Source organism: Chiloscyllium punctatum, chromosome 5 (assembly GCF_047496795.1).
Source record: "Chiloscyllium punctatum isolate Juve2018m chromosome 5, sChiPun1.3, whole genome shotgun sequence".
NCBI classification, from domain to species: Eukaryota; Metazoa; Chordata; class Chondrichthyes; order Orectolobiformes; family Hemiscylliidae; genus Chiloscyllium; species Chiloscyllium punctatum.
In genome coordinates, this window is record NC_092743.1 from 25,606,295 (window position 1) to 25,624,580 (window position 18,286).

Consider the following 18,286-nt stretch of genomic DNA (forward strand, 5'->3'; position numbering starts at 1 on the left):
CTAAAAAATATGCAAAATTAAATGGCAGTCAAATATTTTTGTTTCCTCTGAGCATAATTCACAGTGTTTAGTTTTTTTGCTGAAACAGTTTAATATTTACAGTAAATATGCTAAAAAATTTAATGACAATTTGGTCTCAATATATTGTTTACCATGGCCATAAGTTCAGAAGATGTGGGACAGAGATTAGTATTAGGAAGTTAAGGGCAAGAAGGGAAGTTGGGGTAAGTGACTTGTGGAGAAAGTGGTCAGTAAGGCCGGTAACATGAATAATGTAAATGGATTAAAGCACTCACTAGTTGTGCTTCAAGAAATCAGGACTGAATTAAAGCTGAGAAAGAATAACTTATGTTGGTGTATGCAACAAAAAAGCTACAAACAGACGCATTCACAACACATTCTAGTTCCTGTAAATTTATATGCTGATCAGCAAAAACATTTCATGTTGTCTGCAGGCCACATGACCTAGACAGTCTTAAAAATCTCCTGAACAAGTGTTCCTCAGTGGTGCATAGTTAAAACAAGGGGACCAATTTGTCAGATATATACTGCACAGACAGCTTGACAACCTTGGGAATACGTTCTTTCCAGTAGTCAGTTAAATGTAACTTTTGGCAGTAATGGTTATGGAAACCATTGCAAGTATGGAAAAGAAATGTTCACCACAGCATTTTTATTTTGATTGAGTAGTGTGTCATGTGTATTGATGTACTCTTGTCAAAATGTGTTACAGCTGGGCATGCACACAAAGATCATTACAGCTATCATTTGACTTGCTGTCATATACAGTTACTGTAGCCTTTGTGCTAGTAACAAAACCGTGTAGCATATGAACAATTTTTCTCCATTCTCTGTCAAGAGTTTTGATAATTTATCTTTGTACTTTTCTCGCACTTAATAGGTTATGAATTCCTGACCTATCAATCTATCAGCTTGGAAATAGCAGCTTCTTAAAGCTGTGTGAAACCCTCTGATTAGCATGGCGTTGTAAGCTATTAAATTATAGTTTTTGACGTAATTTACTACCGTCAAAGAAATTCAAATTATGCCTTTCACACTACAGAATGTTCCAGAACCTTTTACAGCCAATAAGTACTTGTTTTAAAGTGTAGTCACTGTTCTAGTGGAGAACCTGTTGCCATTAGCTGATAGTGCCAAGATTAGGGGTCATAAATTTAAGGCTTTAGATAAGTGATGCAGCAGAAATAAGAGGGATAACTGTTTTGTACAGCAAATGATAATCATTTGGAATTTATCACCACCATAGCAGCTGGAGCAGGAGAATAGTGGGAGCAGAAACAATTGACGATCTCAAAACGAAATGTAAGACCAGAATTTGAAAAGGTATTTGAAGAAAATAAATCTGTGGGCCTTCAAATGAGCAAGAAGACTGACTGAATTGATCTGCAGGATTCCTATATAGATTCAATGGAGCATTTAGCCTCCTTCTGTACCATAAGTACCTCTGACAGGAAAGCATGAAACCCAATTTGTGTACAGCAAGCTGCCATGAAAAGCAATGTGATAATGACCAGATAGTCTTTTCCTGACTATGTTGACTGATGGTAAGTTATGGTCGAGATACCAAGGGCAAGAACTTCTTTAACTGACCACTTTCCGGTCTTAGTGGCGAACATAATTTCTAATGTGAAAGGCATCTCTCCAAAACCAATCCGTCTGATTACCTACCCTTCCCACCACTTTTCTTACCACTGTTCAGAGGGAAAAGTCCTGGCTGATCTCCAGTGTTGTATCAGTACGCAAACATTTTTAGGCTGCATTATATACTGAAGTCTCTGGAATGGGGCTTGAGTACAGAATGTTTTGACTCAGAGGTGATTTTACCACCATTGAGACAAGACTAGGACCGAAAAACCACAAGAATGGTCCTAGCTCATTCAGTGGTACTCTTGCCTCTGAGTCAGAAGATTGTAGATTCCAATTCTGTTCTGGAGATTTGAGCAGCAATAGTAGGCTAACAATGGAATACTGACGATGATGTTTGATTGTCCAACAGGAATGTTGTCTTTCAGGTGAAACATTCAATTTGCATATTCAATAGGACTGTTGCAAATGGACATTAAAAAATCCCAAAGCATTATTCACAAAGAAACAGGATATCCTTCCAGTTATTCTAGTCAATGCCATTGGCAGTGCAATAATGGCTGCACTTTGAACATCCCCATTGGTTATGAAGTGATATCCTGAGTTGGTGAAAGGCATTGTATAAATACAAGAATTTCTCTTTAATGAGTGATTTTATCTGTGATTCATTGTGTTTCAACGATACTAAACACAGGATTATGAAATTCCTTTGAGATAATCAAATATAAAGTCTGTTTAAGCAGTAAGGAGCTAACACATTACTCTTTGCCCATGGAACTTATAAAGAATGAATGTTGGCTAGTGCTCGTTTCAGGCTAATTGATTTGTCAGTCCCTGTTTACACTCTTATTGTTGGGCTCATTCTTTTCTACTGCTCTGTCCTTAGCTTTGTTCTTTACTACTTGCAAAAAAGTGTGAAGTAGTGTTTCCCAGTGGTCACTGCTGCTCAACATTTAAGTAACCAGTTGCACTCTGGAATTGGATGTGCAAGTTTTGCTTGTCATCAAATACGGTAATGAACTTCCTTAGGAATAATAAACTTTACATAATAATGAACAGCATGTTAACATTATTAAAACTGTGAGTGAGGAAGTTGCCAGATAGCTGTACAAGAGCCCAACTGGTGAAAGAAGAGCATTTAGGAAAGACATAGCACAAAAAAAGTTGGTTATCAATTTCAGGATATAAGAACAGGTACAAAAATAAGATTTGTATGGGTAGAAATATTCAGAACATGAAGGGACATATTGATTCCTGGGGCATCGAAGGTAGAAGTTGACAAGTTACATTACAACTGTACCAAACCTGAAAGACTGCATGCAGTTCTGTTTGCCACATTACTAGATGGATGGAGATGCTTTGTAGAGGGTGCAGAGAAGGTTTACCAGGATGTTGCCTGGTAGGCAGGGTTTTAGTTATGAGGAGGGGCTGGATAAACTCTGATTGTTTTCACTGGAAATGAGGAAGCTGAAGAGTGACCTGATAGAGGTCTGTAGAATTGTGAGAGGTTACATGGGGTGGATAGTAAGAGGCTTTTTCCCAGGGTGGAAAGGTCAACTACAAGAGGGCACTGGTTCAAGGTGAGAGGGGAAGTATTTAGAGGAGAAGTGCAGGGTAATGTTTTTACTCAGAGAGTGATGTGTGTTTGGAATGCACTGCCAATGCAGGCGGTGGAAGCAGACATATTAGCAACTTTTAAAGCATATCTTGATAGACACATGAATGGGAGGTGAACAGAGGAACAGAAACCGTGCATCGGCAATAAGGAGTGGAAATAAGGATTGGAATTGGTGCAGACTTGGTGGGCTGAAGTTCCTGTTCCTGTCCTGTACTGAATTGAATTGAATTGATTTCTGTAGGCCTGAGGCCATGAAAGTCTTTTATTGCAACAGATGAGCAAAAAGCGATTTCATCCATTAAATAAATACCTCTGCTTTTTATTCACTTTAATCTATTCCCAGGGTCCTGTCCCATATCTTTTAACATTTTCTTTGTAAAGTAAGTTCATGTTTAACTTTGTTCAATGAAGGGTTTGGGACATAATTCCATGTGTTTTAATGCTTCCTTGAATTATTTTTAATCCTCTTATTCAACTAGTGCCAAAATCTATTATAATTTATTTGCGAGTATTGAAAAGATTTGTAGCTCAGGTTGATGTTCTGGTTTTAAGTTTGCTCGCTGAGCTGGAAGGTTCACTTTCATACATTTCATCACTATACTAGGTAACATCAGTGAGCCTCCGGTGAAGCACTCGGGCTTTGGTCCACTCTTTATTAATGTGTTTATGTTTCCTTAGGTTGGTGATGTCATTTCCTGTGATGTCATTTCCTGTTTTGTTCTCAGGGGTGGAAATTGGGATCCAAGTCAATGTGTTTGTTGTTAGAGTTCTGGTTGGAGTGCTATGCTTCTGGGAATTCTAGACATCAGAGACATCTCGGAAGTGACTGCCAGACTACTCAGACCCCTTGGCATCATGGTAGCCCACGAACCCACCAACACACTAAAGCAGCAACTAAAGAACTTGAAAGACCCTGTATAAACAACAAGCAAAACTAATGCCATTTACAAAGTATTGTGCAAGAACTGTAACAAACACGACAGTGGACAAACAGGCAGGAAACTAGCCACTAGGATACATAAACATCAACTGGCCACAAAACAATATGACCCACTCTGACTAGTACCTTTACATACAGATGAGGAAGGACACCACTTTGACTGGGGCAACACATCCACACTAGGACAAGCCAAACAGAGACACGTGTGAGAATTCCTAGAACCATGGCACTCCAACCGGAACTTTATCAACAAACACATTGACTTGGATCCCATTTACCACCCCTTGAGAAAAAGAACAGGAAATGACATCACCACAGGAAATGACATCCCCAACCCAAGGAAACCTAAACACACGAATTAAAAAGTGGGCCATACCACCAGTGGTTCACCAGAGGCTCACTGATGATGTTACCTAGTATGGTGACGAAATGTCTGAAAACGAACCTTCCAACTCAGCAAGCAAACTTACATCCATTATAATTTATGTTATTAGTACCTTGAAAAGTTCTGACGATATGCTACATTTGAACTTAACTTTCTCAACTCAAGTGAAAACTTCCCCAATATTTCTTACCTGCAATTCCCCATTGTATGGCTTCAGGTGAGAACTATGAAAATAGAGCAAGCTGATACCAAAATATGAATCTAATAGAAGATGTTAAAGGATATTTCTCAGATAGCAAAGGCATAGGAAATAAGACCCATTCATCCCTGCAAGCTTTCTACACTCTTCCCTAAGAACATGAACATTTTTTTACCTTAACATTTTTGTAATATGCTATTTTGTTCTGAATGTACCCAGTGACTGAAATCCTCAACTCTGAGATAAAGAATTCCAAAATTTCACAAGCTTTTTTTTGGGGGGTGGGGGGTGGGGGGTGGGGGGAAGTGGAGGGAGAGAAATTCCTCCTCCCAGTCTTTCATGACCATCGTTTAGAGCAGAGTGGTGCTGGAAAAGCACAGCAGGTCAGGCAGCATCCGAGGAGCAGGAAAAGCAACATTTCAGGCAAAAGCCCTTCATCAGGAATAGCTTCATCATTGATTTGAAAATTTTGATCACTAATTTTCCTCACAGAAAATCGTGCAGCATCAAATCTGCCAAGCCTATCAAGAATGCTAAGGGGCCAAAAAAAATTTGCGCAGCCCTACTTGCGCTGTTAGACTTGAGTCAGTCTCTACCCCAACACAGACTTTGCATGGGCCACAACCTGCAATGGCTTATGTGACATTTCTCATTGATAGGATTCCTCATTTAAATTGATATAAATTTGTAATGCAGTGGTCCGTGAATAAAGTTTACCCCCTATATATTTCAGTTCACCCTCTCTTCACTTCTACTTTGAAATACTAGGCGTGTGTAGATGTAGCCCTACCTCGTTTCTATTATGGACAATCTCCTTCTACCATGGGTCAGTGTGATGGACCCTCTGCATTCCTTGTAAGGCAGATTTATCCTTTCTTAAATAAGGAGTTGAAACCTCTATGTAGTATTCTAGATGTGATCTTACAAAGACCTCATATAGTTACAGTAAGACTTTGCAGTAATCCATGAAAATACCTGATTTTAACTCTGTGTAAGTGAATAGATTTAAGTGTGTTAAAATTGAACCGTTGTACTGTGGACTCTAATAAAGGCCAGCAGACCATATGTTTCACAATTGCTTTTGTAGCTGCAACTATCTATGAATCATATGCCAGGGCATAATGTCACACTCACAAAAAAAAACCCAGAAATTGCTGGAAAAGCAGAGCAACTCTGGCCGCATCAGTGGAGAGAAATCAGAGTTAACGTTTCGGTTCCAGTGACTCTTCCTCACAACCAGACCTGCTGAGCTTTTCCAGCAATTTCTGTTTTCGTTTCTGATTTCAAGCATCCACAGTTCTTTCAGTTTTCATAATGTCACACTACCTTGTTTCCATGTTCCTACTTCTCCACAATACATTTCATCCACCATATTCTTGCTACTCAGTTTATCGATATCCCTTTTATCTCCACACAGTTTACATTCCAACAAAACTTTGTATCATTGGCAAAATGCTCCACTTGGTCCTTTTGTTGAAGTTATTGATACAAATGTTAGCATTCGAGATCCACAAGCATTGAATTTGCAGTGTCAAATGACTTGGTATTTCTACTTTGTTACCTGTCTTCTAACCAGTCCACTAACTGTGTTCATGTATTACCCCTAGTCTCATGGGGTCTAATTTTGTATAATAAGCTCTTGTGCACCACCTTGTCAATTTAAAATAAAATCCAATTAAACATCCATTGATTCTGCATTATCGACCCTGCCAGTTACAAACTCAGGGATGTTCACAAATTGCCAAAAACCCTTTCACTTTCATAAATCTATATTGACTCTGCTGAATTATATTATGACTTCCTAAATTGCCATGTCCCTAATAATATATGCAGATTTCCCTTCTGCTGGTTTCAGATTAATTGATTAAAAATTCTATTTTCTCTCTTGGCATCATCCTTATCTAATGCTAATTGTTTGCTCTTTGTCACTTGTAAAAGGTGAGATGTGTTTCACTGCTCATAGTTTGTGCAAATAATTTTTACTTTGGAATCCAAAATTCAGTAAATGTTCAGAACGAGCATTTCATTTGCAAAGTCTTTCTTGTATAATTCATGTGAAGCTCTTCTCTTTGGCACGAAGAATAAAGAGGCTATATACCACAAAAGAATGGTGGAGGGGGATGCTAGTGGTAACAGATAGATTAAATACCGAAAATTTGGAAATAAGGCCATTATAAAAATTGCAAACAAAGGACTAAGATTCTTTCCTCGAGGTTTACAAAATTGAAATGCAGTAAAATCACTTTATGCAAAGACAGAACCTTGGGAAAATGACATTTGAAGTAGCATGTACCATTCTGGTTTCTTATGACAAAAGGAATATAACATAGGAACAGGGTTAGGTCATTCAGCCCCAACTGCCTGTTCTGCCATTTTAAGCGATCATTGCTGACCTGTGGTCTAACTCCTGAGACCGACCTTTAGTTCATATGCCTTAATACTACTGCTTAACAAAAAAATTGCTGATCTCAGATTTTAAAATAAATAACTAATCTAGCATCAACTGCCATTTGTGGAAGAGAGTTCCAAAGCTCTATCCCCTTTGTGTATAGAAATGCTTCCTAACATTTCTCCAGAACAATCTGGCCCTAGTTTTTAGATTGTACCCCCTCGTCATAGAATCTCCAATCAGTGGAAATAGTTTATTTTTGTCTACCCTGCCTTTTTCTCTTAAAATCTTGAATAAATTGATCAGATCAACCATAAACCTTCTAAATTATAGAGAAAACAGGCCAAAATTGTATAATCTCTCCTCCTGTAATTTAACCCCTGAAGTCTTGCAGCACTGGAAAAAGAATGATGATGTTACCAGAAATAAGAGGTTATAGAAACCTCTCAGACAATTGGAGAAGCTAGAGCCGTTATCCTTTGGGGATAAGCTTGAGATGATTTGACAGAGCTGTTCAAATAATCATGAAGGATGTGGGTGGATTGGATAACAGGAAGCTGTTCGCATTGACAGAAGGATTGACATCAAAGAGCAGGTGATTGACAAAAGAATCAACAGAAACATGGGGGAAAATGGCTTCATGCAATAAATTACTAGGATTTGGAATGCACTGGCTGAGAGGGAGGTGCAGATAGATTATGTCATTGTTTGCAGAAGGGAATTGGTTAATTATCTATCGGGGGAAAAAAATTGCAGGGCTACGGGGAAAAGTAGGGAAGTGGGATGAGATGAGTTGCTCCTGCAGAAAAATGACATGGTCACAATGATCCAAGCGGCCTCCTGTTTTCTGACCCATTCTATGATTTATGGGCATTTTTTCTCTCAAAAAGACTAAATTCATGTGTTGGATGATAGTTTTTGATAATGAAAGAATATGGAATCATTATAATATGGAACAAAGCATTCATACCATCACATCTGTGCTAGGCCTCCTAAGGATTAATTTACATATTGCTTTCTCCTCCCTGCACATGTGTTACATATATATATTGGTATAAGCATCAGTTAGACCTCATACTATTTTCACGACAAGTCTATTGATTGCACAGTTCTCTGGACTATATTTATTTGTACCTTTCCTTAGAGAGTATAATCTATTCTCCCAGTTTTTCAGTATCCATTGCATCTACTCTGACTAAATCACGTTCCGAGTGCTTCCGATTTGTTTTCCCTTTTCCTGAACCTTAGAAATTGTCAATTATCAGGGCTGTCAGCTGTGTTGATTCCATATGTTAAATTACTGCCCTAAACCCTCCTTCCCCCTCCCAGAATTCTGGCAAGCTTCCTCTTGTCATCTTTATCATCCCCAACCAAATGATCGCCTGCTGGTACTGCCATCTTCCCTCTCCTCCTCTTCTGGCATCCTGAGGAAGGAGTTCCCAGTGCAACACATGGGTCCACTTCTTTATCCCCCCCCAATAACCTCGCCATTTCCCTGGCACCTTACTCATGCATGCACAGGAAATGCAACAGCAACCCTTTTATCTCATTCAATCCTGTTGTCCCGAAGCTCAAACGCTTGGTTTTTTTTGGTGAAATAGCAATTTATTTGTACTTCTGTCAATTTAATGTACTGTATTTGCTGCCTACAATGCAGACTCCTCCACATTAGAGCAGCTTACCATAGTTTGGATGACAGCTTTGTGTAACAACTCCATTCAGTCCACAAGCTTGATGCTTCACTCCCACTCCGACTGCTTTGTTCTCAGCCTCCTACGCTGTTCCAGTGAAACTCATTATAAGCTTCCAGGAACAACACCTCATCTTTCAATGCTGCGCTTTACACTCTTCCAAAATCAATATCAAGTTGCAACAATTCCAGATCAGAACTTCTGCTCCCATGTTTTTATTTTGGATGATTGCTGCATCAATTTGCATCTGTTCATTCATCCTTTAATGTATATCTCTTTACCATTATCCCTTTGCTATTCAATCCTTCCTGTCTTCCTCCATAAGATTTTGCTTTTTGTTCACACCTTGTCTACCCCTTCGCTCATTTGATCTTTACTTTCTCGAGTTCTACAAAACTATCAAGTTGAAACATTAACTCTGTTTCTCTCTCCACAGATGCTGCTAGACCTGCTGGGTTTTTTTCCAGTACTTTCTATATTTTTATATCAGAAACACAAATTTGTTTCGACAGAAAGACAGTGGCTGAAACAAGATTATGTAAACTTATGTAGATATGTTGAAGTTTACTTTATTACTTTAAGAAGGAGTAGAGGAAATCTTTAGAGGACAGTTTCTGATTCAATAAGTTTCCAACTGAGCAAGATGCGTATGGAAGATTTGCATCAAATCTCCTCCTATGTCCTTATTGCACATATCACATCTTACTGCTGGTAATGACACATCCCCTAATTATTCAAAATGTATTTTTAAGTGTACTGAGTGCAATATGATTTGCTGCTTTATGAAGCTGATGATGTTTTTAGACCAATTATTGTGCTATTAATCATTAGTATTTTCAGCGTTGAATGCATAACATCGCACCAGAAAAAAAAAGACATTACGAGGAAAAATGGATATTCTCACTGATCAGTTTATTGAAATGGAACTTGGTATGAGGAAATCTGTAAAGTTGCTTCCGTCGAAAGAAGCAATTAGCTCCTTTAATTGAAATGAAACTAAATATATTTGTTGCAAGTCTGAATGGTTCAGATATTTTTTGTGCATAGGAAACAGTACAACCTTTAGTATTATCTTTAGTACAGTGGAGATTTTTTAAAATTCATTCATGGGATATGGGCATCACTGGCTAGCCAGCGTTCATTGCCCACTCCTAACTGCCCTTGAACTGAGTGGCTTGCTCAATTGTTTCAGAGGGCATTTGAAAGTCAATCACATCGTTGTGGGTCTGGAGTCACATTTGTTCACTCTGTTCAGTTATTCAATGCACTTTGTATGGTATGATCTGTCTGTACAGCATGCAAAAAAAAAACACTTTTCACTGTACCTGTCTACATGTGACAATAATAAATCAAATCAAATTTTAGGCCAGATCAGTTGAGGATGGCAAATTTCATTCCCTGAAGAACATTACTTAACTAGATGTTTTTTTTTCTCCCAACAATTAGCAATGGTTTCACAGTCATTGGTAGATTTTTAATTCAAAACTTTTTAAAAATTGAATTCCATTTCCACTATGTGCTGTGGCATGATTCAAACCTGGGGTCCCCAGAATGGTTGCTTGATTTCTAGTTAGTGATAATTGCAATCGGCTGTTGCCTAATCATAATAGTTGTTTGTTTGGCACTTCTGCTTTATTCTATGTGGATTCTGTGTTAAACTGAGTCTCTGATGAATGATAACATTGACTTGCCAGTGACAATGGCAATTCACATTTTCTTTCTAATATCCTTTCTTTCCCTCCTTTACAGGGCATCTCTTTGGAGCTCTTGTGTTGTCCTGCCACTTTTAGCGCTGACCTGGATGTCTGCAGTGTTAGCCATCACTGATCGAAGATCAGCCCTCTTTCAGATCCTCTTTGCTGTCTTTGACTCTTTGGAAGGCTTTGTCATTGTAATGGTCCACTGCATTTTGAGAAGAGAGGTATGTCACATGGAAATACATGTGAGATTAAAGGGCAGGGGAAACTCTTTGCAGGGTTAACAAATCCTTCATGCACGATCTATCATTAAGTAACTGAAAAGGGAATAAAAATATGTGTGAAGTGGTGATGCCAATGGTATGTTTGGTTTGCATGTGTTTCCTCTTAAATCTGGATTTGATATCTGTTTTACATGTTTCAAAAATATTCAGATAGGATCAAAAATACTTGCCAGTGATTGTAAGGTGTTAGTCCAGGATTTAGATGTCATTAACCATCATATGTGTGGATTATATGATGTCAGTATCAAGGATAATTTCTTGTGATAGTGCAAGAGAAACTGATTATTTTTCTTTCGGGAAGGTCATTTGCACAGCTCAGTCAGAGTTATCTCATTGCTGTGTGTGATCATTTCAAAGGTTGTTCAAAATCTGCTACATGATTTTGACTGTCTTCATTGTTCTGCATGGTGTTTCGATTGAAGGAAAAAAAAGTCTGATATGCTTTTCAGTGGTGTATTTCTACGGACGGGGAACCCTTTTCCTGAATAAAAGGGCACCTAGCCCACAGCAATGCCTGACTCTGGAAAGGAAAGTTAATGAATAGGAGTAGACCTAAGGTATCACTTGTTAAAGTTACGATGTCTAAAATGGAAAAGGGGGAAGAAAGTTGAGATAATGATAGTGAAAGGGAGGGGCTGGGTGAGCAGAACTAAATTGAAATGTGTTTTTGTATTTACAAATGATGTGTTTATTTCAGTCGTGTCGACTTGATATTACAGTATTGTTGTTATTCCTCTTATTCAGGTAATCTTTTTAAAATATATGTACGTGTTCATGTGTGATATATAGATGTATTTACCCATATGAGTGTGTACTGAAGTCAAATGAAAATTTTTTTTTAAATGGCACATTCTCGGCGGTAGTTTGCAGTCTGGCAGTTTATCGAAAAGAAACTTCTTTATATACTTTCCAGAATGACTCTTAACATTCCAAAACTAGGGACCATAATTGTGAAAGCAGGAATAAATTCAGTTAAGAATTTAGGGTAGAACCTGTTACTAAATGGGAATGTTGGGAAAAAAAACGTGGAACCGACAATCACATGAATGTAGATTCATTTAAGGGGAAGCTCAATAAGTACATGAGTGAGGGAAGAATAAAGAAGAATAAGCTGATGGGATGAAGTGAAGTGGAGAACAGTAGAAGGTAGCTTGTGTGGCAAGTTACAAAGTAGCACTGGTCCAAATAGCCTTTCTCTGTCGAGTAAATTCTGTGTAAAACAATATATTGGCTCTCGGTTTGATGTCTGATAACTAAAACAATTGGCATTACAGATAAATAAATGTGATGTGAGATCTATAAAATGAATGTACTGAATGAAGCAGTTATTAATTAAGAAGTTTATTGGGAAGCACATCTGTACTAGATGTGGAAGGTAATTAGCCAAGAGTGTCGGAAGAACCAATTGTCTCCACTCTTGAGCAATTGTGTTTTTTCTTGAGCTTCTCCTTAAATCAATAAGTGATAGTAAAAATGATAGTATAAACCAGAGTGTACATTAACTGCTGGCTGTACATTGACACAGGTAGTACTGGGAACAATGTTATAGAGTCATGATGTTACTTGCAGTTTAGTATTCGAATTTGGAAATTCGACCGTTAATGTTTTTCAACAAATTACTTTACTGTTCGAAAAATGTTAAAAGAATGAAATTTTCCATATTGTATGGATTGAGTGCTCCTCATCTTTGACTAAAGTTGAAACTGTGAAAGAAAAAAGAATTAATTTTGTAGGAAACTGCTGCCAATTGAGGCAGTGGAATTATCAGAGATGCCTACAAGTCACAGTTCTTGAATGCTGAATTCCCATGACTCTTGAGCAACATTAACCTGAAGCAAAATGCAGGACCAAAAGTTTTGGTGGTGGAAGTTATCATCATCAGGTCACAAAGCACCTGCTATTAGCCAAGCCAAGGCCAATTTAATGGTGCCCTTTGAGGTCTTTCTCATTTCCAGGTGCAGTATTTGAGATCAAAGTGGTTCACCTGCATACCAGGGAAAATGGTGTTCATGCAATGAAGGGAATTTTGAACACATATTGAAATAAAACAATTTTCTTGAACCCTTTAAGTACTAAACATCCTTTGTGGGTTTGAATGCATGCTTTCCATCACATGACTCTTTAGAAATGATTCTCTGTACCTTTCCAATTCTGAATATTTCAACATAGTAAGTACAATTCTGATTATTCTCTGAATAAATGGATTACATGATTACTCAAATAACAGGTTTTGTATTATTTTGAACACAACTGTTACTTGTTGCAATCCTCAAAATCTTATTATTACACAGTTTGTGATCTGTTCTCATAAAGGGAAGTGTGGATGAACAGTATGTTCAAGTGTTCTCCATTTTAGGTAGGAAAGACAGAAACCAGTGTACTCAGCTACCACCTTCACTGCAAACTATGGAGCCGTGCCGTCCATTTTATCTCCTCATTGGCCACTGCCTCAGATTGAATCAAACTGTTTATAACCTCTGCATCCTCAACAACCCTGACCATCATTTTCCATTGACACAATGTAGCTTGCATCCCATCTGCACCCTGTACTTATGGACTTTAATCTACTTATCTCTGGATGGAGAATTTCCATCCTTGTGTTCAAATCCCTCCATAACCTGGCCGTTCAAATCTCTCTAACTTCTTCCAACTCTGTGCCCACCACTAGTACACATTCTATTGTGCAGAATTCATAATTGTGAGACAGAGAGACTGAATGGGAGGGAGTGGGAATGTACAGATGTAATCTGTTGAAGTAGGATGGACCTGACAAGGACTAATGGATGAATATATGAATTAAGTTGACGTTAAGCTGAGTAAGCAAAGAACAAAAATTGAGGAAATATGACAGCATGTGAAAGAAAATAAGGATGCAGCATGACTTCTTATGTGAGAATCTACCTTTGGCAGCCGTACCTCCCATTACCTAGCTCCCTTATTTCAGTGTGCCCTACTCTGCAGCTACACCTCCCCTTCCACCTCAAAGACTCTTTCAAATGCAATTTTAGTGAATGTTTACGATATTCTTCTTAAAAAATTACCTTTGCCTCATCCTATATCCTTAAACAAACCCAACAAATTACTCTTCCCTCGATATAAAATGTAGTCGTTAAAGTTGTGCATCCACATTTAGATTTTGGAGTGACAGCTCTGTGAAGCTATTGAGGTAAAACTCTCAAAATAGACCTACCTTTTAAATGAATTGCTGGCATTTGTCTTTGGTGTTTTCTGAAAAAAAAGTTTAATTTTCACCTCTTGTCAGCTTGTATGAATCCTCAAGCCAGCCATTTTGAATTCAGTTCACTTATGTCCTAAATATTGATATTTTTGTAGGTCTCTTTGTCGCTTAAAACTTTCAACTACAACAAGAAGTTGTTGGCTTTTTGGAAAGAGTGTACTGTTCAGCAATTTACTCATCGTAGCATTTCTCAGTGAAATCAACTTTTGAAAATATCTGATTTCACATTCTACTCATAAAGTGAAAGCTTATTGAGTAATTTGTCCTTAATTTCTGAAGTCCAGGAAGTAAAATAGAATGGACTATGCCAGCCATTGTTACAGTACACAATGCGAGTTTAAGGCTTTTCATGTGAGCATGAATCTTTGCTTCAGTGACTCCAAATGTGAATTAGAGGCTTTTCTTTTTTTAAAAAATCTTCAAGCATTTCCTGTGACATTAAAGACTAGAGACTTACAGTCAATACAACTTTTCACAGAATCAGGGATTGATATGTTTGAGGAAAACAGTAAGTACATTGTGCCTACATTGGCTGTTTGGAAGAACTGTCCAGTGATTTCAACTCCCCAACTTGTTATCCAGGGTCCTGCATTTTTGTTTCTTTTTTCTTGTGCATTTACTGAATTCTCTTTTGAAGGTTATTGTGAAATCTGTTCTCACCATCTTTCAAGGCTTGCTTCCCAAATCATTGTAACATGTTGTGTGAAAACCCCTTTCCTTCTCTATTTGCATCTATTTGCCAGTGACCTTAAATTTGTTTCCTCTGGTTCAGGATCCTTTAGCCAGGAATAGCAACTTCTCCTGGTTTACTGTATCAAAACTCATAAAAGATTTTGAACACATTCTGCTGAGGAAACAATTTTTTTTTATATATGTTCCTCCATATAACTGATGTCTTTATTTTCTGATTTGTTGTAAATCTCCTCTGGTCTCAATCAAACGCTTTGACATCAGTTCTTAATTGTAATGCCCAGAACCTTAAAAAACATGTGTTTGTACATCTCCCACCCACTTTCTTTTTGCTTCTACTAAAATCCTTCCATTTGGCTTATGTAGTCATGGCTGTAGGAGGTGGAACATTTTATCAGGTTGCCATGCAGAGACTCTGCTAGCTTCCCTCGTCTACATTAATGAAATCCGAGCATCCCCTCCTTGTTGCCAATCATGGCTCCATCAGTGGGTGGGAATGGGCTCACAACTTGCAGGGAATACTACAGCAAACCCATACAGGAATGCTTACTGTGCCTCTGGGTGAGAGATGGGATGTGCAGTTTCTCCTCATGCAGAGGCACTCAATGCCTGACTTAAAGTGCTTTGTTATTGAGAAGGGAGGGGGCCTGCTGCTAATTACCTCTTCCCGCACTTGCTTTGTTGCCCTGGAACCTGTGACATTCCTGACACAGGTCAGTATGCTACTAGTAGAAGCAACCACCTCCCACTGGCACTGTCATTTATCTGAACTACCAGCCTCCAAAGAGTATGCAGCTCTCAGCAAGTAGGACTTATATCCCAAGGGCCCTCTCCCACACTGTCCAGCTGGGTGAGCCATCTCTAAAAATGTAGAAGCATAGAAAATAGGAGGAGGAGTAGGCCATTCAGCCCTTCAGGCTTTCTCCACCATTCATCATAAATGTGGCTGATCATCTAACTCAGCATCCCGCTCCCATTTGTCCCCCAATATCCTTTAATACATTTAATCCCAAATGTCAGATTCACCTCCTTGAAATCACCAAGGTTTTAGCCTCAACCACTTTTTGTGCTGGTGAATTCAGTTTTCTGGGTGAAGAAATTTCTTTTCATTTTAACCCTAAATTGTTTACCCCAGATCCTTAGACTGTGACCCCCAGGTCCTAGATTCACTGGGCATCGCGTACATCCTTCCTGAATCTGCCCTGTCTTGTCCTAATGGAATTTTATAGATTTGTATGAGATCCCAACTCAATCATCAACTTGACTAATTGCATTCTTGAAGAATTCCAGTGGTTTGGTAGTGATTTCCCTTTTCTAAATCCATGCTGACTCTGGCTGGTTCTGCTGACAAGTCTATTATAATAGTACTTTACCAAAAGCCTTTGGAAAGGCCATACCCAAAACATCAACCACAGTTCTCTTGTCTATGTCCTCTGCTTCATCGTTAAAAATCCCCATCAAATTAGTGAAATCTGAATCAACTAGAACCGATGACTTTATGGTAATTTTCTCTTGGATTGTTGTCTCTAAATGTTTCTTTTCTACTCATCCTGGGCTGACCATTCTGTAATTTTTGGTGACCTTTTGTACATGGCTGTAATATCATCAATCCTCTGGTTCTCTGAAAACAAAAAAGTGCTGAAGATCATAGCGGGTCAGGCAGCATCCTTGGAGAGAGAGCAAACTAACCTTTTGAGACTAGATAACTCTTCATCAGAGACACCCAGACCCAAAACGTTAGCTTGCTCACTCTCCATGAATGCTGCCTTTACCTGCTGTGATCTCCAGCTTTTTTTTAATTTCAATATAGATTCAGGGATCTGCAGTAGTTTGCTTGGTTCTCTGCCTCACTAGTGTATCAAAGGAGAGCAGAAGGATTGTGACCAAAACTTCTTTCATGAATTTTAAACATGACATTTTTAATACCTGAACTTTCTCTGCCTCATTTTAATCTCTTCTTTTCATCATCCAGATTGTGCTATCTTTTGACAGCCTACTTTTCCTCCTCATGGATCTGTGCCTACTCTCTATCTCGACTTACTCCATTTTTGAAGAATAAATTATTCTTACTTATTTATTGTTTTACCTACCAAACCTCTATTGCAGCCGAGCTGGGCTGGATCCCTTTTTAAGTTGTCGAAAGTCTACCTAATTTTAACATGAAAACTTAAAGGTATAACTGAAGGGTATCTGCACCTAAATCTGGGCAGCAGCAAGGAAAGCTATTGTTTTGTACATATTGTCATCAGATACAGAGGAACCTCGATTATTCAGCAATCGATGAACCAAATTTCGGATGATCCAAACAAGATCGCAAGGTCCCGATGCATGGCTAGCTATTTTTTCCAGCCTCGATTAACCAAACAAAATACTCCCTGCCCGTGTCCTTTGAAAAATCAAGGTTCCTGCATATATAAGTTTTCTGTTTACTACAGACCTTGCTTGCTCCAGCTAGCCTTTCTGTTTTATGTTCAAAATTCTTTCATTCCCAGTTGGTCATGCAATGAATTTTAAAAATGTGCATCTATCTGTCCCTTTACTCTTGCCTCTGCTACAGGGAGGATGTTGGGTAGAATTTTATAGAGGTTTGAGCACAATAGGCTATGGTGAGAAATGTGGCAGAATCAGATGAGAAGTCCAACTATCTCAATGTCAGAAGCATCTCACTCCACCTAATAGGTGCATTTGCCATGTGACGAGGCAAAACTCTATCTTTTAGACAAAACGTTAATCATGTTAGACAGCCCCTGGTGGGTGAGACGTGTTTCTTGCTAGGCAGTAGTGTGTTTCCAATTAAAGGAGATTAGAGCTTATTAAACACTTTATTAACACTACAACTCACCTCATTAACATTCAGCATCTGACCTTACTTTGTATGCTGAACAAGTTAGATCTTGAGAGTGTGGAAGTCAGAGTATCTCCCTGGCTACTTCAGCTTGTCACTTGCTCCAAAAAGACTCCATTTTGGAAATCAACCACCAAATCTCAGGGCACCAGTAACAAGGAACCCACGCCTCCAGACATGGGCATCTGACATGTGCCAGCTGAACTTCCTGATGAAGGGCTCATGCTCTTCGATTCTCCTGTTCCCCGGATGTTACCTGACTGCTGTGCTTTTCCAGCACCACACTCCCGACAGCTGAAGAACTGTCATGGTACATCTCTGATCCACTTACGGGACTTTGCTGGTTGCACCTTGGGCTGCACTAGCAACTCTCATTGTAATGCTGTAGCAAGGAGAGTGTATGCTCATGGGCTGGACCAGGCTGCAGCTAGAATTAGAATAGCCCTTATTGCCACATATATTCAATGAGTATAGTGAAAAGTGTATACATCACCAGTTACAGTGCTGACTTAGACACAAAGTACTGAGGCACAGCTTCCTTAGTTACTAGATTTAAACAATACAGAGATAAAATGTCCAGCATCGCAAAAATAAACATTCAGTAAAGCAGCCATATGGGCACTTAGCTTCCAGTCTGCACTGGGCCCTGGCTCCACATCACACCAGCGACAAGCCAGGCCGGGAGGCTGCTGCAGGAAGCCAGAA

General features: G+C 38.8%; 1 protein-coding gene across 13 annotated transcripts in view; it reads left to right on the top strand.

Moving 5' to 3' along the window:
* The window catches only part of adgrb1a (adhesion G protein-coupled receptor B1a), a 563,161-nt gene that overhangs the window by 494,189 nt on the left and 50,686 nt on the right, over nucleotides 1–18,286 (top strand). For all 13 annotated transcript variants that reach the window (XM_072569963.1, XM_072569962.1, XM_072569956.1 and 10 more), the window contains one exon: nucleotides 10,577–10,748. In XM_072569963.1, coding sequence (XP_072426064.1) covers nucleotides 10,577–10,748 — 172 coding nt within the window. The remainder of the gene's footprint in view (nucleotides 1–10,576; nucleotides 10,749–18,286) is intronic.